Source organism: Narcine bancroftii, chromosome 3 (genome assembly GCF_036971445.1).
Source record: "Narcine bancroftii isolate sNarBan1 chromosome 3, sNarBan1.hap1, whole genome shotgun sequence".
In the NCBI taxonomy this organism is placed as follows: Eukaryota; Metazoa; Chordata; class Chondrichthyes; order Torpediniformes; family Narcinidae; genus Narcine; species Narcine bancroftii.
Window position 1 is genome coordinate 323,012,172 of NC_091471.1, and position 19,989 is coordinate 323,032,160.

The following is a 19,989-nucleotide window of genomic DNA, read 5'->3' on the forward strand; positions in this document are numbered from 1 at the left end:
TTAAGCAGAGTTTGCTGTTTTTGCAGTATTGATTCCTCTGGATGAAGTGAAAGCTGAATGGGAGAAAATCAATGGTCCTTACCATTTAAGGAAAATCAGTGAATACTATGGAGTGTATAGAGATCTGTTCAACGGAGCAACCTTTGTTCCACGTGTGATACTGCGTGCTCAATATGACTGTGAGGACTATGCCGTGCCAGTGTATCATGGAAATGTGGTCACTCCCACAGAGGTATGACTGCGCAGATCCAGTGCACTGTTTAACCCACACCTATACTCTGTCCATGCACTGCATCTGTCAGGTGACTTAAATAACTTACAAAGTAATAATCTGTAAAAATATTTGATTGGAGCAAAGCATCAAAGAACATAATTTATTTAGGCCAGTTGTAAGTACTGAGACCCTGCCAAAGCACTTAAATTGGAGCAGCTCCTACAGTGGTTACCCATTTTAATTCCCCGTCCCATTCCCTTACTGACATATCTGTTCGTGGTCTCCAGCCCGAGACCTCCCACAAACTGGAGGAACAACACCTCGTCTTCCGTCTGGGCACCCTCCAACCAGATGGCATTAACACTGACTTCTCCAGTTTCCGTTAAACCCTCCATCTTTCCCTGTCACCTTTCTCCCAGTGCGCATGCTCTCTCTCTCTCTCTCTCTCTCTCTCTCTCTCTCTCTCTCTCTCTTTCTCTCTCCCCTTTTCTCTCTGTCTTCTTTCACAGAGCCCAAAATCAATTTTCACTTTTCCTCTTACCTCATTCAATTAACAGCTTTTGTTGGTCTGGACCCCTCCCCTGTCTTTATTCTTGCACCTTCCTGTTCTTTCTTTGTTCCTTGAAGAAGGGTTCAGGCCTGAAATGTTGGTAATATATCTTTACCTCCTATAGACACTGGGACTGGGTGAGTTCCTCCAAGATTTCTGAGTTTTTACGACAATCATAGCAAATGCAGGCTTAAGTGTTTCACTGCAGCTCCTGCACTGATCCACATTTAAGAAAGGAGGGCAAGAGAAAACAGGCTAACAGCCTTGGTTAGCCTGATGTAGGTAGGGAAAACTTTGGAATGTATAATGAGAGATGATGAAATAGAACACCTGGAAAGAAATAATAAGATTGAATCAACCTGCATTTACAAAACAAAAATCATGTTTAACTGTACTATTGAAAGTTCTTTGCAGATATGATTAGTGCAGTGTATAAGGAGATCCAACAAATAAGGATTACTACATTTTTGAAGGGTTTTGATAAGGTCCCACACAAGGAGATTGGTCAACAAGGTTAGAATGAACAAAATTGTGGGTAATATGATGGCTTGCTAAGGCAAATATTGATCTTTATTGCATGGTACAACAAATACTGTAAGTAGGATGTACAAGTCTTTGCAATGTATGTACTCAGGAATAATTCATAAAATGCAGAGTGCCCTAAGAGATTGGTATGAGGGTCAATTACCATGAAAAGTGATCTCAGTGAGGGTTTTGGAAATGATTATGGAGTTTAGAATTTTGAAGGGTAATCTTTGGAAAAGACTTTAAGGAAAAGTGGTTTCTTCACCTTGGGAACAGTGAATCTTGCTGTATCATTAATGACAGTTGTGGAATACTCTCTGCTCACACGAATTCCGAGATAAGGAATATGCAATTCATACAGATCATTTGTTATTCTGCATCTGACAATATTCCTTTGTGTTTTCCAAGGCCGTGGATGTGCCCAAGGTATCATTTGAGGCAGAAGAGGGATCCCTGTGGACATTTCTGTTTACTAATCCAGGTATGTGTTTTTTTGGAATTGCAGTACAATGAAAGTTAAAAGTGATCAAAATATAACTGCTCTGCTGTAATGGATATGGGGAAATGTCATCGTTTGAAGTTCATTTCATTTATAGCAATTGGAATGTTTCTCATTTACTATTACTGTTTCAAAAACAACAAGAATGGTGTTGAATGCACGTTGATAGTACTCAACAGGTACTGTAACTTCCTTCTGATGAACTCAGGTGCTTGGGAACGTGGAGCCATGTCCTTGGCTGGCATTTAAAGTCTTCCAGCATCACAGAGAACTTATAGTTGCGTCTATACCATATCACAGTTAGTCCAGAAGTCCTCTTATTCTTTTACACAATTCCTCGCATGGATAGGAAGGATATGGACCAAATGCAACATATGGGACTAGCCCAGAATGTGAACTGCTCAGCATGAATGAATTGGGCCAAAGATGCTGTTCAATGCTGTCTGACTCGCTATGATTGTAATGTATTTTAGCAAAGTTTTTACTCGTTTCCCCTTGGTGTCATATTGTCTTAGGATGTTGTCATGCTTAAGTTGACAATGTGTCATGGTTTCAAATACTCATCAGAAACAGAGCTTGATGTATTGGGGTGGCAATTGAGTGGTTGGGAGAATGAAAGCAGGGATAAAGCTGAGAGGGTGTTTATTTGGGAAGGGAGGAATTGAGAGAGAGAGAGGAGAGAGAGAGCTTTGAGGTTTTGAGGAGAGAGAGAGCTTTGAGGTACTGTGGAGAAAGAGGGAGCAACTTGATTCAGATTTGGGAAATTCCACAGAGACTGGGACCAGTGAAAAGCAGTTCTGTGGATTTCCTGTTCCTTCTCATCAATGCTGACTTAGTCATCAGATACCAACATCCAAACATAAGCTCAGAATGAGAATCTGTTGATGAACATGTCACAAAATCCATTGTTTTGCGACAGCATCGCAGTGAGAACATATAACTCGCGTTACAAAAATTAATATATGTAGTGTAAGAAAAACTGGTCATGCATTGTCTGTGGTTCATTGTTTATTCAGGAACCTGATGGCTGAGGGGAAGAAACTGTCCTTGTGCTGCAGAGTCTTCAGGCTCCTGTACCTGTTTCCTAATGGTAACAGAGTGAAGAGGGGATGGTCTGGGTGTAGGGGGCCCTTGTGAATAGGAACTGCTTTCTTAAGATACATAGGTGTCCTCAGTGTAGTGAAGACTTGTGCCCATGATGTTGCAGGGGGTAGAGTTAACAACCCTCTGGAGTTTTTCTTCTTGTTCTGAGCATTGGCCCCTCCATATATACAGCGATGAAACCAGCCAGTACGCTCTCCACAGTACACCTGTAGTTTTCAAGAGTCTTCGGTGACATAACAAATCTACTCAAACTCCTCACAAAGTCTAGCCGCTGGCAAACCTTCATGATTGCATCAACATGGAGGCTGATGGACAGGTCTCGAAGAAGTTGATACCCAGGAATTTTGAAGTTCTTGACCCTCTCTACTGCTGGGCCCTCAATGAGGACTGGGTCGCGATCTGATGTCCTTCTGAAGCCCATTTGGCTTTGCTAAAAATGAGTGCAGGGTTGCTGGTGCGATCTGATCTATCTCCCTCCTGCCGTTTGTGATTCTTTGTTTCAGACGGACATCTGACAGACGATGAATCGGAGTATGTCCATTGGTTGGTGTGAGTATTGCCATTGGCAGCTAAATGGTCTCTAGATCTAATATTGTTCATCACTCATCCCCAAATACATCCGTGTCATAATCGGTAATGTTGCACTGTGTTTGAAGGTGGCTGATTAGACCAATCAAGGTTTGGAAGTTCATTTCCCACAGGTTACAGAGGTGTGGATATGATTTTTTATAATATTTTATTTAAATTTATGTACATATATTAATATCCAAATATAGAAAGTGACAATCAAATATTCCAAATCAGTTATACATCCCACCAACCCCCTCCTCCCCAAATAATAATCCCCAGGAAAGAAAAAGCAAAAAAGAAAACATAGAAACATAGAAGAGAGGAGCAGGAGTAGGTCATTCGGCCCTTTGAACGAGATCATGGCTGATCCTGAAAGTTCAGTACCCCGTCCCCGCCTTCTCTCCATAACCCCTAATTCCCTTATACTGAAGAAATATATCTAATTCCCTCTTAAATATATTCAATGAACCTGCCTCTAAGCAATGAATTCCACAGATTCACCACCCTCTGGGTAAAGAAATTCCTCATCTCAGTTCTAAATGGTTTTCTTATTATCCTCGAACCATGGCCCCAGGTTCTGGACACCCCCACCATTGGAAACATCCCTTACGCATCTATTCTGTCCAGTCCTGCCAGAATTTTATATGTCTCTATGAGATCCCCTCTCAACCTTCTAAACTCCAGCGAGTACAATCCCAATTTGTGCAATCTTTCCTCATAAGTTATTCCTGCCATTCCAGGTATCAGCCTGGTGAATCGCTTTTGCACTCCCTCCATTGCAAGAACATCCTTCCTCAGATAAGGCGACCAAAACTGCACACAATACTCCAGGTGTGGTCTCACCAAGGCTCTGTACAGCTGCAGTAAAATATCCTTATTCCTGTACTCAAATCCTCTTGATATGAAGGCCAACATACCATTTGCCTTTTTAACCGCCTGCTGTACCTGCATGCTCGCCTTCAGTGACTGGTGCACAAGAACCCCTAGGTCTCTCTGCACTTCCCCATCTCCCAATCTATTGTCATTCAAATAGTAATCTGCCCTCCAGTTTGTATTACCAAAGTGAATAACCTCACATTTATCCACATTGTAGTGTATTTGCCATGTATCTGCCCAGTTCCCCCAATTTATCCAAATCACACTGGAGCTTCCTGACCTCCTCTTCAGTGCATACAACCCCTCCTAGCTTAGTGTCGTCTGCAAATTTGGAAATATTACATCCAATGCCCTCATCCAGATCATTAATGTAAATTGTGAACAGCTGGGGTCCCAGTACAGATCCCTGTGGCACCCCACTGGTCACCGCCTGACACTCAGAAAATGAGCCGTTTATCCCAACTCTCTGTCTTTTATCTGCCAGCCAGTTCTCAATCCACATCAATACCTTTCCCCCAATCCCATGAGCCTTGATTTTGCATGCCAGTTGTTTATGTGGGACCTTATCGAAGGCCTTTTAGAAATCTAGGTACACCACATCCACTGGCTCTCCCCCATCTATTTTACCTGTCAACATCTCAAAGAATTCCAATAGATTTGTCAAGCACGATTTACCTTTTGTAAATCCATGTTGACTCTGTCTGATCCCTTCTCTGCTAGTTATATGCTCCGCTATTACATCTTTAATAATGGATTCCATCATTTTGCCCACTACTGATGTAAGGCTCACCGGCCTATAATTCCCCGCTTTTTCTCTACCCCCTTTTTAAATAGTGGGGTAACATTAGCTACCCTCCAATCCATGGTTACTGATTTTGAGTCTATCGAGTTCTAGAAAATAATTCTTAAAGCCTCTGCTATCTGAATGTCCACTTCTTTAAGTACCCTAGGATGTAGATTATCAGGCCCTTGGGATTTATCGGCCTTCAATCCCTTCAATTTCCCCAAGACTATGTCCTTAGAGATACTGATTTCTTTCAGCTCCTCGCTTGCATTAGTCTCTATGTTTCCCAACATCCTTGGGAGGTTATTTGTATCCTCTCTTGTGAAAAGAGAACTAAAGTAAGAATTTAATTGGTCTGCCATTTCCTTATTCCCCATTATATATTCCCCTGATTCTGACTGCAAGGGACCTACTCTGGATTTCATCAATCTTTTCCTCTTGACATATCTATAAAAGCTTTTGCAGTTGGTTTGTATGTTTGCCGCAAGCTTACTTTCGTAATTTATTTTTGCCCTCTTGATTAATCCCTTTGTCCTCCTTTGCTGCATCTTGAACTGTTGCCACTCTTCAGATTTGGTACTTTTTTTGGCCAATTGATATGCTCCCTCTTTGGCCCTAATGCTATCTCTAATTTCCCTTGTTATCCACGGTTGAGTCACCTTTTTTGGTTTATTTTTATGCCAATAAATGATTTCTGCAATTCTTCCATTAGATCTTTGAATGCTTTCCATTGTCTATGAAAAGATTGAAATAAGAGTACAGAGAAAAACAAACCAGGTTACCAAAATATCACCACCATTCACACAACCTTGCCTTCTCAATATCATCATTTATTTATCCCAAGGAGTTAGCAAGGTTTCATGAGGTTCAGGGAAAGCTCTTTATAAATTAATACCTATGGAATGTAAGTATGGGCACCAAATTTTCTCAAGAGGTATACAACGATCTATTTCCGCATGCCATCTTTCCATTCCAAAATTGGAATCTGATTTCCATGTCACTTCTGTACATAATGGAATTTTCACAGATTATTTTGAAAAAAATTCAATTTCACTTATTATTGCCATAATATTACCCAATAAGAAAAGTGTTGAGGTGTGGATATTCTCTTTTTCCCTCTGTTTCTTTCATTCTGGCTTCCTGATGTTCCTGGTCTAATATCGTTTAACCCAATTTCCATCTGCTTTATAGATCACTACCAATTAAAGTACTGAGCAATACAGATATATATAATAATACTACACTCTTGAAACTGAAGGATTGGCATAGAGGAGACATGGTATACCAACCTCATTTAATTTGGATGCCGTTGGTTGAAATGATTCTGGTTTATTATTTTTCTTGATACATGAGCTTATTCAAAACTGCTGCTGCCCACATCTTACCATGCACTGTGCCCTGGTGACTTATCAGCCGTGTTTTGATTGATTTATGATGGCTCCTGGTTGAACAGCATCTCAGTTTTAAAATTTAATTGTTTGTTTCCAAAAGTGTCTGGTTTTTGCCTTCCTTCTGCCTGCAGCTGTCCAAGATATCTATGTTTCTCCCTGAGTGTCCCCTTGTCCGCACACAATCTTCATTAGCTTCACAATGATGACCCATCACCTTTTCTAGATTCTCTTGAGAGTTTCCTTAAAATCAATCCTTGACAAACATTTGTAGCTTTTTTGGTATTAAATGTTTTTAAGTGCATTGTTGAGTCTGTTCTGTAAATAGTGACTGGCGAATTAAAGAATCAGAATCATTTTGTTTCATTGTATTTTGCTGTACAGTGGTAATATTCCTGGGAACGCTGTCTCAGAAGGAGAGGATATCTGCCACTATTTGCCCCCTTTTCCTGCAAAAGGCACAGGATATCATCGATGCATCTTCATTCTCTTTAAACAAGATGAAGCAATTAATTTTGAAGAAGACTTCCGACCAAACCCTTGGTAAGAGAATATCAACACTGAGAGATTGGTGCGAACAAAGTGCATTTACTACCCACTATGCTGTGGCCCTTGAAGACAGTAATAGGTATTGCTCATTATCTGGAAATAATAATGAAAATAGAAGTTGTTCGCTGAGTTTTAAAATCATGAGCTTTCTTCGACACTGTATTTACACCCTTTGATTAAAATTGAACTATAGAACATCGAACACTACAGTACCATACAGGCCCTTCAGCCCTCGATGTTGTGCCAACCCATATATTGCTTAAAAATAATTAAACCCTCCCTACTCCGTAAACCTCTGTTTTTCTTCCATCCATGTCTGTCTAAGAGTCTCTTAAATGCCCCTAATAATTCAACCTCTACCACCACTATCCCTGGCAAGGCATTCCAGGGCCTTACAACTCACATCGATAAATAAAAACTTACCCCTGATATCTCCCCTAAACTTCCCTCCCTTCACTTTGTGTGCTATCTCCACCCTGAGAAACAGGCACTGGCTGTCCAGCCTATCTATGCCTCTCATAATCTTGTACACTTCTATTAATTTTCCTCTTGTCCTATGGTTCAAAGTGAAAAGTTAGCTCTGCTAACCTCTCCTCTGCACCCTCTCCAAAGCTCCCACATCCTTCCTATAATTCCTGTATCCTTCATATAACTACGTTGTATCTTGGGTACAAATGTGAGTAAACATGCCCTTTGGCCCAACATGTCAGTCAAGTTGTCTATTATCGCTAATCCCATTTGGCCCATAACCTTCGAAACCTTTCCTATCCATGTTCCTGTCCAAATGTCTTTTCGATGCTACCTTTATTCTCTCCTCTGGCAGTTTGTTCCACATATCCACCACCCTCTATGGGAAAACCTGCTCCTCATATCCACTCTAAATCTTCCCCTCTCACCTTAAACGTGTGCCGTCTAATTGTAGATTCCCCACTTGGGAAGCAGATAGTAATTAACTACCCTATCTAATACCCCTCATAATGTTATAAATTTCCATCTGGCTGTTCCTCAGCCTCCTTTGATCCGGAGAAAATATTCTCAGCTTTTCCAATCTCTCCGATGCAACTCAGGCTGTGCAGTCCAGGCATTTGTGAATCTTTCCTGAACCCCCTTAAGCTTAATCACACTGTTACTGTAGTGTGTAGTGGCCAGAACTGCCCACTACTTCACCAATGATTTATTACATGTTAACATGATGTTCCACCTCAGCTAATTCCTTCAGCTGCTGAAGACATTAAGCATGCATTTCACCACTCTATCTGTATTTCCCCCTTTAAGGAACATTGTATTTGTAATTTAATGCCATGCAGTCCAATAACATTCTAAAGGGCTCTGCCATTCACTATGATTGTCTGGACTTTGGTTTAACCTCCAAAAATACATCACTATGTGCTTGTCTGAATTAAATTCCACCAACCACCTTCCCATTTCATCAGTTTTAGCCTTAATCAACTTTCTTCACTCTCCACTATATCAGCCATTTTGATATCATCTGCCACCTACATGCTCTTCCAAATCATTAGTGTCCTGTATATGCCGCTGTACAGGACAATCTGAAAATTTAAAATATCACTTTAAAATTGGGTTGTCCTGTACACCGGGTTTAAAATTCTTACCTTGACAAAGTCTCAACATTGCTGCCATCTTCAACACAATCCTCAGCACTCCTCCACAGGGTCCATCCGCTGCTGTCAGCTCTGTGCAGGCTTTAAACAGCCTGGTACAGGAGCTGACAGTGGTTTATTTTAAAATATCCAAATAAAATTTAAACCCTTAAATATTGTGATTTGCCTTTAACAGCTTCCACTGGGCAGTGGTAAGTGAATAAGACAGCCCCCACCTAAATCTGACAAAGGGTATTGCTCAAAACATACATTTTAGATGGAAATTCAGGAGTCATCCTATATGCGAGTCATCCTATACAAAGCAACCCTCCTTCCTGCCACCAAGCTAATTTTGCATCTAATTTCCCATCTCATCTGGGTTCTTTATATTCTATCTAACCTTTTGGATCCTATCATATTGGACCTTGACAAAGAAATTGCTAAAGTCCATGTAGACAACATCTACTGTCTTGGCCTCATCAAACCTCTGCTAACACCTAAAAAAAAACACTCAAATCAAATTTATGATATCACAAATTGATTATCCCCAGTCAGTGTTTGCCATTGCAAATGTCGATCTTGTATCTCAGAATTCCTTCCATTAATGTACCCACCACTGACGTTAGGTTCACCAACCTGTAGACCCCGGGCTCAGCCATTCTTAAATAAAACCACATTAGCCATTTTTCAGATAAAAGTCTAAAATACTGCAGCTGCTGAAAATAAAAATAGAGAATGCTGGAAGTATTCAGAGGGCCGCAACATGAGCTGTTTATCTTTTTAAATTTAGAGATACAGTAGGGCAACACACCCTTCCGGACCTCAAGCCTGTGCTGCTCTAATACACCCATGTGACCAATTTATCTATTAACCCTGTGCGTGTTTGGAATGTAGGAGGAAACAGGAATACCTGGAGAAAACCCACACAGACATGCATTCTCTCTCCCTCACCTGCCCGACTTGTGCTGCCGTCTCTCTCCCCACTTGCCAGATTTTGGAGCTTTCGGATTTTAGATGTCCGGATAAAGGATCGTGTACCTGTAATCCTTATGATATAGCTGCTCTGTGATTAGTAAGGGATTGCTTAAAATGTCTGTGGGTGGAAAGAAAAAGTGCAAAAACCACTGTTTTAATTGACCCTAATTGACTCGTTATGTGCGCATTTTCAGAACTCCGAAGGAAGTGGGCCAATGACAATTTTTCTCAAGCCAAATATTTCAGTAAGAATTGGGTCAAGAGCAGTGGTTCTCAACATTCCCTTCCCACTCACATCCTACCTTGAGCAATCCCTTACCAATCACAGAGCACCAATGGCACAGGGATTACTTAAAGTGGGATGGGAGTGGAAAGAGAAAGGTTGAGAACCACTAATCTAACTCAGCGAGCTATGCTTGCCTGTCTGTTGGCTACACAGGAAGGTTCCTCAACTCTTCCTCTACTACATCATTGAGTACATCGGTGCTGCCTCGTGCACCCATGATGAGCTCATCAACTTCATCCGGACCTCAAATGCACTTGGTCCATCTCTGGCAGTACTCCCCACTACCCACCCCCCACTACCCACCCCCCCCGCCCCATCTTTGTTGACTTCACTGTCTCCATCTCGTGAGACAAACTCTGCAAATATAAACTACCAACTCCCACCTCTTTACACCCTGTCGCCTCCTCTCTCGCATCTGCTTCCAGGATAAGATCTTCCGTTTCAGAACATACATGAACATACAAAGAAATGTGGCTTCCCCTCTACTGCCATCAACTCAGCCCTTACCCACATCTCCTCAATTTCCCGCACATCTGCCCTGGTCCTCTCCGCCCCTAGATGCCACTCTCACCTACCACCCCACCAACCTCTGCATCCAACATATTATCCTTCACAATTTCTGCCACCTGCAACACAATACCATCACCAGACACTCCCTTCTCCACTTTCCACAGGGACTGCTCCCTCTGGGACTCCCATGTCCACTCATCCATTCCCATTAATTGCCCCCTTGGTCCCTCCCCTTGTCTGCAGAAAATGCTACATGCCTGGACCATCCAGGCCCCCAAACAGTCCTTCTAAGTGAAGTAACACTTAACTTGTGAATCTCCCCAGGGGTCACCTACTGCATCTGCTGCTCCCGTTGTAGCCTCCTCTGCATCGGAAAGACTGGATATAGTCTGGGAGATCAATTCATTGAGCTGGTTCCTTCCAGTGGCCAACCATCTTAATTCCACACCCCAACATGCATGGACTCATACTCTGTCAAACTGAGGCCTCCTGCAAATTAAAGGAACCTAATATTTGGTCTGGGTACTCCAACCACTTGGCATTAACATCAACTTCTCCAGTTTCTGTTAAAGCCTTCCCAATCTTGTTCTTTCCCTATCCTTCTGTCTTCTTTTATCCTGCTCCCCACTCCTTCCCTCTCCATTCATAGCTACCTCCTTTCCATGACTTCTCTTCTGCCTTCCCACCCATATCCACCCTTTGCTTTCTGTTGATGCTGTGTGACCTGCTGAGTTTCTCCAGCACTTTTGTCTATTTAACGCAGTCTCATTGTCGCCTCTCCTGGTATGTTTCTCCTTGTTCCACTCTGCCAGCCATCTCAACTCTCTTCCCGCAACACATCTCTACAGATGTCCACTCTATTATTGTCTGTAATGTGTGTATGTGTAACCTCCTGAAGTTGCAATAACTATCTGGTTGGTATATTTGACGTTGTCTGCATTCCTGAGTAAGCTGGTATTTGAGTATTGTACATATCTGGGCACCTCTTCCTATGTTTTACTTCACAGTCTCAGTCTGAAAATGAGAACCTTTAAAACCTTTGATTTTTACAAGAAACATCAGGATCTTTTGACTCCAGCTGGCATGGCTTTCTTCCAGAGTCGCTGGGATGAGTCTGTCACATATACCTTCCACAATCTTCTTGGTAAGTACAGTCTCCCACATTTAAAATGATGTGTGCACTAACCAACTGCAGAGCTTGGTGCCCTCTCCAGAAAAGAAATGAATCATGTGCAAGATGTATTTCTCTAGTTTGCTGTGAATTTTTTCTTGTCCATTTTCAGAATCAGAATTTATTGTCATGAATGTGTTGTTTTGTGGCAGCATCACGGTGCAAACATTCACATAAACCACCTTACAACAATAAATAAAAATAGTTCATGAGAAGTCAAATTCAGGCAGTGTCTTTGGTTCATTGATCGTTCAGGAATCTGATGGCAGCAGGGAAGAAGCTGTCTTTGTGCTGCTGAGTGCTCGTCTTTAGCCCAATGGTAGCAGAGAGAAGAGTGGTGGGGGTCTTTGAGGATAGTGGCTGCTTTCTTAAGGCACCGCCTCTGTAGACATCCTCGATGGAGTGGTCTGGTGCCTGTGATGTCGCAGGCCGAGTTAACAAACCTCTGGAGTTAATTCTTGTCCTGAGAGCTGGTGCCTCCGTACCAGACAGTGATGCAACCAGCTAGAATGCTCTCTATGGTCCATCTGTAGATGTTTTCAATGACCTACCAAATCTCAAACACCTCACAAAGTATAACCGTTAGTGAGCCTTCTTAGAACCATAGACTGCTACAGCAGAGAAAACAGGCCATTCAGCCCTTCTAGTCTGTGCTGACCACTATTCCACTAATCCTACTGACCTCCTCCCATTCGCTAACCCTCCAGACCTTTCCCATCACATCAGATGGCAGCCAGTTCCACACTCCCACCACTCTCTTGAGTGAAGAATTTTCCCTTAATGCTTCCTTCAACCTTTCCCACTTTTAGATTAAAACTCTAACCTCACATATGTATCTCACCCAATCTGTGGAAAACGCCTACTCACATCCACTCTGTCTCATAATCTTGTAAACCTCTATAAAATCTCTTCTCATTCTTCTTTGTTCCAACGAATCTTCCCTGTAAATTGACTCCTGAAGACCTGGCAACATCCTAGTGAATCTTATCTGCACCCTTTCAATCTTACTGATAACCTTTCTGTAGTTAGGCAACCAGAATTGCACACAAAATTCCAAATTTGACCTCATCAATCTCTCAGAACAACTTCAACGTAACATCTTTGTGATTTTGTTTGGGATGTTTGCACCCTGTGCAGAAATAGCGTCTGTTTACAACTGACAATTCATAGTGGAAACCATTACCCATGACTTCATGACACTTTGGATCTCCTTTCTCCTGAATGCACGTTGCTATCTGATGCCACTGAAATTGAGGACTAACTGTGGCCTCCTGATTAGTGGTGTTGAAGTTTGCCATTCCAATACAGAGGTCATTCCTGGGGACAGATACACATCTATTTCATGGCACATTATGCTATTACTATTGATGTATCTCACATATCATTGTGGCTGTAGTAAGTTAGAATCTTGCTGCATCTGCATTTGTGTACAATTACAATCAAATCACATCAGGTCACGGAGAGAGAGATCAGGTTACTAACCAACAATAACCTTGTCTCCAGCAACAGGCCTGGCATTGAAACATTCATAGGGGCTACATGCCAACCCGTCATTATGTTGCTCCTACTCATGCTCATGTGTGGTGCATGTGTCATCCAGTGATCATTGTGTTACTCCTTTCTTAGATTTATGTTACTGTGTATTTTGAGATTAACAGGCAAATAGTTCAGGGTTTGTACGGTTGCCACAGCATATGCAGTAGGAACAAATTAATTGAACAAGGTGACATCACCACAAGAAGGATGTGGAGTTAGGAGCTGTAGTCAAGTGAACCAGGTGTGTGTGTAAAGGGCAAAATTCACTGCTTCACAGCAAAAGCAAATAATGAACAAGTGAATGGTCCACCTTAGACTGGCTATGCACTCAGGACCAGAATGGACAAATTCAGACAGTGATGGAGATCTTAGAAATTTTTGGTAATATTTATCACTTTAAATATATTTAACAATCAACGATCATGCAAAACACAAAACGTCAAGTAAAACCCATCCCTCCATGCCCCTCCCCTCTGTATGAGTCCAATTAAATGATAAGAGCAGAGAAAAATAAACTGAAAAATCCCATCATCAGTGGGTACAGAAAAACACATAGAGACATGATGGTGTCACAGTGTTTACAGAGGTCTGCTGGCTGGTCAGTAGCGATCATAACCCTTTGGTGGGTCTACTAGGAAGGTGACTACTGTGATCATACCAGAAAGGCCTCACCTTCCTGCAAAGCCAGGTAGAATGTAACAAGGAACCAACCTCACCTAAAATTAGGTTTATATTGGTGTAACTTCTGTGGGGAATATTAACGGACCAATGACTAATGGCATTGATGGTAACCAACAAACGTCCCTGGCATTGATTTGACCAGAGGTGATCACCAATTGTTGTGTCTATGTCTAGCTCCCATCTCACCCTAGATTTATGCAAACCTGGCCTGGGGTCTCACTCATAAATAATAAGTACATTCTAGAAATAAACATGTACATTTACTTCATGTAGTAGTTTCTCTTTTTCAGTGAGCCCCAGTAGAGTCATTTCAGGGCCCAAATTAGACCTAAGGAAGGATTGCAATTGAAGGTAACAAAAAACGGGTTTTATTCGACAAGTCATATTTATTTTTCAGCTGTTCGAATGACATGAAAAGTCCTTTTTCATTACAATCCTCCAGACGTTGTATCCCATTATGATACCATGCTTCCAGGATTTTGTTGTTCAAGTTCATTTTGTCTCAAAGGTGTCTTCAGAGACAATCCTGTTTTCAATCCAGAGCCATTCTCAGCCCATATGGTCTCAGCCCATATTCTAACCAAGTTTTAAAATGGGGTTGTCTGTAATTCTAGAATTCCATTGATAAATAAAATCATGGAACATCTCATTTAGACATAGAAGGACTAATTTGTACAATCTAATTTGTGCCCAGGAGCGGGTACCATCGCCCTCAGAAAATGAAGAAATTAATCTCATTTGGTCTGGCAAATAGTAGCTTTTGAAACTGGACAACTGGATGCCTCCTCATATTAACCTTTCCATGGATACTCTGGGTACCTTAAAGTTCCATATAACCTGCCCAATAGGCTTATTAAGGGTTTTAAAAAGGTTAGAGGTCGTGAAATGGGTAAGGATTGGAAAAGATACTGCAATCTTGGCAACATATTCACCTTTACACAGTTGACCCTGCCAATGAGCGTGATGGGAATGTTCACCTACCAACTCAAATCTTCTTCAGTTTTACTAAGTAATAGGAGGTAATTAAGTTTATATAAATTCTGAAGATCATTATTCCAATGTATTTAATGCCACCTGAGAGCCATTTGAATGGGCTTGTTCAGTGGTAGTCAATGTAATCAGAATTTGTTAGTGGAGTACTTTCACTTTTTTTCCCAGTTTACCTTTTATCCTGAAACTGCCATGAGCTTTTAATAAAGTCTGTAATTTAGTAAGGGAATTGATCTGATCTGTTAAGTACAGGATTACATCATCTGCCATAATATTAATTTTGTGATTTGTCTGACCCACTCTAAAACCTTTTATTTCTGAGTCTTGTCTATTTGCCTCTGCTATGGGCTCAGTAGCCAAGACAAAAAGTCCTGGAGATAAGGGACAACCCTGTTGACTCAACCTGCTCAAAGGGAACACTGCCGAGATCTATCCATAAGTGGCAACCTTAGCTATGGGTCTGTGATAAAGTGTTTTAACCCAGTTAATAAACAGTTGCCCAAACCCGAGTTTGACTGACTCTTCAATAAATATGGCCATTCCAGCCTGTCAAAGGCTTTCTCAGCATCCAGAGTCACAGTGACACTCGGTTCAGTCTTCGACTTTGCATATGGATAATACTGAAGAGCCCTCATAGGTTGTTAGCAGATCGACATTTCAAAATAAAGCTGCTCTGGTCTGGATTTATTAATTTCAGAAAGTATTGACCAAACCTGTTAGCCAGGGCCTTAGAAATCCATCTGAGTTTAATAATGAAATGGGCCAAAATGAAGAGTATTTTAATGAATCACAGTAATGATGGCAGTCGAAAATTATTCGAGGAGTTTAGGTTTTAGATGCTAAATCAATTAAATCCATGGTGAGGGCCATAAATAAATCCTTAAATTCTCTGTAAAATTCATCCCCCGGTGATTTATTGGACTGTAGTGAGCCTAAGGCTTTTTAAAATTTCTTTTGGGGTAAGGGGGAGGTCCAAATTTGCTTGATCTTCTTGGTCAAGATTGGGCAGTTCAACAGTAGATAAAAAGTCATCAATCTTAGTCAAGTCTTCTGGGAATTCTTCTTTATATATGTTTGTATAGAACTGTTTAAATGTGTCATTAATTTCTGGTGGATTGTATGAGTCTGAGCTCACTTCAGTCTGAATTGAATCAATTGTTCTTGAATTCACCTCTGCTTTCAATTGCAGGACAAGACTTTGTGCTTTCTCTCCCAGTTCATAATATCATTGTTTAGTTCTTAGAATGTTTTTTTTCTTCAATTTTATGTGTAATGGATTCTACTTGAGTTTTTTGTTTACAACCATTTTACATACTTCTTTGGAGCCAGACTGTTGAATCTTCTTTTCCAATTAAGAATTTCTATTTCCAGTCCTTCTATGTCTGCCATGGCATCAAAATAGAGGTCAAAGGTGAATGATCTGACAGGCTTCTAGATAAGTATTCTGACTCTAATGTTCTAAGAATTAACTGTATTGACAACAAAAAGAGGTTAATCCTAGTGTGGGAATTATGGGGGAGAATGAAAGGAGCAGTCCCTGGTTTGACAGTGTGTTTACCTCCACACATCTGTCAAATATAAATCTTTCATGAAAACCCTAGTTTTGGCTGCTTTTATTTTGGATAGTATTTGCATTGATTTGTCCAGAACAGGATCCAAACAGAAATTGAAGTTATCCCCTACAAGTATATTTGGTCGTTCCCCCAAAACCTTAAAGAAGATATCTTGAATGAAGAATTCATCATCATAATTAGGTGTATATAGGTTTAAAAGTGTCCAGGGCTCTGAATAAAGCTGACCATTAACTAATACATGACTGGCTGATGGGTCATTGATAGTTTCTCCAGTCTTTACTGGCGTCTTCTTGTTTATCAGGATGGTAAACCCCCGGCTTTGGAATTAAAAGATGACGACATTACATGTCCTACCCATTTTCTCCTTAGTTTCTTATGTTCCTAAGCAGTAAGGTGGGTTTCTTGCACAAAGGTAATAACATTTTGCAAATTTATCAGGTGTGCCAGGACTCCCTTCCTTTTAACCGCTCCATTCAGCCCATTCACATTAAAGCTAACATCTCACTACCTTATTCATCAATAATAATCATGTGTGTATATGCACCAAAATGTTGTGACCTCTCTAAAACCTCTGTACAAACTAAAATATGTCTCTTTGTGACAAAATAGGAAAAGGTTGGATGAGGCACTGACGAGGTTAATAAAAAATAAAAAGCCCCCCCTCCTCTCCCCACCCCCATGCTGACCTGAATATTCGGATTACCTTCCTCATCATACTGGGATGTGCATCCTGCACTTATTAGGCACAGCATTTATAACTAATTCTTAAACATTTTGCCTGGCCCCGGGCTCCTGTATATAAAAAAAACATGAACTATTAGACAAGATTACTCCATTTTGAATACAATAGGTTTTAAAACACCCAACTTAGAAACAATTACTGTAAAAGTCAGCTACTATAGAAGCTAATCATTTTAAATTGGAACTCATCTATCCATTGTAAGTGGAAGGTGGCTACAGTTTTGAGGATCGCGACTGCCGATCCAGTTTTCCTTGTTCGATTGCTTGCTGCTCTTGCTTGCCATTTTATTCTCCTCCGGGCCAATCATGCAAGAATGTCGTCATTTCCCCAGGAGTTTTGAAGAATCTCCTCCCTCCATTAGGGAGTGTGGCCCTCAATGTTGCAGGGTGAAGTAAGGCAAATGGAATGTTCTTTGATTGGAATTCCTTCTTGACTTGATTGAACTCCCTCCAGCGCTTCAATAAACCTGCATTTAGGTCGGGGGAAAACTAGCACTGGCCTGGTGCTGTATGTAATGGAACCCTTGTCCTCTCTCGACTGCCGCATGGCGACATGCCATCTTTTCCCATCCTGATACTTCAACAGACGTATCAGGACGTGTCTCGGTCTTTGGCTTGCTGATGGGTTGGATGCAAAAGCTAAATGAGTCTGTTCAATTATCATTGATTCATTAAGAAAGTCCTCTTGACCCCTAATGTCCAGGCTCATTTCTCTCACAGCTTTCTTTCAAGTTAACAATACAGATGTTATTATATTGGCTGTGGTTCTCAAGCTGGCCTGTTTTCCCCAATAGAAAGTAATTTTCCCTCCTTAACACACCAAGGGAGGAGTCCACCTCTGTCATCGATCCTCTGCCATCCAACATGTTCCTCTGTATCAGCTGGTCTAACATAGTTTTGAGTCCTGAGATGGACTGATTAATCTCTTCACTTTTGGAGTCCTGGAGAAGGACACGTGAATCTCCCTCCTTCAACAGTAGATCTTGGGCTGGCCCCGTTCCATGGATGGATCCCTCCATAGATATCGAAGCTTTTGGAGCCACCATTTTGCAGTTTTCCTGATGATCTGTTGCTGAAATGGATTCTACTGTTGAAGCTGGATTTTGATCGGTGATTAAATTACCTTGATTTGTTTCTTCATTTAATTTTCCTCATATACTAGCTATTTAGATAGTTTAGAGGTGTTTCTGTGTGCTTTTAATGGCTTTAAATTAGATTTTTTAGGGGAGCCCCAGGGCCCGTGTCCTCCTATCTCTGCTGCATTATGTGAGGCCCGATTTTAGAATTTTTATAATATTTGAAGGGCCATGGGTCCCAGGACTCTGCCTGCTTTGGAATTAGAGTGAAAGCAAATTAAAGCTGGGATGCCAAACTTGGATGAGAATTCTGGAAGGAAGAAGAGGTTGGGATGGGAAAGAGTGAACCATATTACATTTTTATCTATGAGACAAGTAGGTCTCATCCCACATTCTATATATGTACAGGGGCCAATAGGTTAATTGATCTGAGTGGTGTGGGCTCCTGTGACAAAGGAGCCCATTACCATCCTTTATCTCTAAACATGTGTTCAGGGCAGTGAAAGAAAGAACAAGAGCAGGTAGGGACAGTGACTGATTGTAATTTGTTCCTAGTGCGTATGGGAAGAGTGGGCAAGAATGTGGGGAAAATGGAAAAAAAATGGGGTTGATGTGATGTTGGTGTAAATGGGTGGTTAATTGTCAGTGGGTGAAAGGGCCTGTTTATGTGCTGTTACTTTCAATGACTTTGTGACTCTACCTGTATGAGCAGAGTAGAAGCTTAATGGAAGATTGCTTGCAGATAGAAGCCTTTGTTCAGGAGTGTGACAGAGATGCTGCAAAAGCCTCTCTCAGTTTGGGAGTATTGTTGGTCCTGGAGAGCTGCAAGTTTTACAGTGATCTATGAAAGGTATGAACTCTCTCGGTGGGTAGGAGGAGGTGGTGGAATATGATCAGGAATTTCAGTGCTGGATCAAGGAGCTAGACTAAAGGAGAAGGGACAATAATTTACTTGTGTACTTTCACAGATATGAAGGAGCCAATATTTGAATATGATGCCCCTCCAACTTACCATCCACGTCAAAAAAAATACCCACATGGTCAGCCACTCCGATACCTGGACCGGTACAGAGACAGCCATGAGCCCACCTATGGCATCTACTGATGAAGCAATCCCTTCTTGCAGGGACTAGGTCTTCAACTACAAGTGCAGCTGACTGCCAGACTGCTTCGTCAGAACTCCTGTACTTCACCAGTACAAATTCTGTGTTCATGGAATAGAAATAAATATTTTTTTGTAATATCTCGGTCTCCTCAGAAATACTGAGAATGTGGGCAGTCTATTTTCTGTAGAATTGCTGACTCAAATTGAAAGTCATAATGAGGTATTTTGATAGGGAGTAATCAATTATGCAAGTGACTGCACATTAAAACTCCAACTGTGACAAACATTAGAACAGTTTTAGGTGGTTCCTTTGGTTCATTGTCCAATTGTAGAGGAATTTTTAGCTTTCAGGGGTTCCTTAGCAGTGAAGTTTTAAATTCAACACCTGCAGTTAATGTTCAAATCCAAGATCCCTTTGATCTTGCATCTAGTGCCTTCCTGTAGTTTAAAGTTTGGTTTTGTGTTGAAATCAGTTACAATCAGTTCCCACTGTGGCGATGTCATTATCAAGATCATCTCTCCACCTGAATTTCCCTGGAGATGAGAGACAGAGTAATTTAGTGTATTATTATTGGACTGCATAGTCCAATCTCACTTCTCAGTCCTCCAAGTTCACTGGTATCAGGTAATTGTTATACTTTGCACAGAATTTAACATTTATGAATTTTCACCAGGCTCTGGTGC

General features: G+C 41.2%; 1 protein-coding gene across 2 annotated transcripts in view; it reads left to right on the forward strand.

Moving 5' to 3' along the window:
- The window catches only part of mrpl38 (mitochondrial ribosomal protein L38), a 26,435-nt gene extending 6,992 nt beyond the window's left edge, over positions 1-19,443 (forward strand). For both annotated transcript variants that reach the window (XM_069929013.1, XM_069929012.1), the window contains exons 4-9: positions 27-232; positions 1,698-1,770; positions 3,396-3,441; positions 6,895-7,053; positions 11,439-11,575; positions 19,169-19,443. In XM_069929013.1, coding sequence (XP_069785114.1) covers positions 27-232; positions 1,698-1,770; positions 3,396-3,441; positions 6,895-7,053; positions 11,439-11,575; positions 19,169-19,305 — 758 coding nt within the window. In that variant the 3' untranslated portion in view covers positions 19,306-19,443. The remainder of the gene's footprint in view (positions 1-26; positions 233-1,697; positions 1,771-3,395; positions 3,442-6,894; positions 7,054-11,438; positions 11,576-19,168) is intronic.
- Positions 19,444-19,989: the final 546 nt, after the last annotated feature.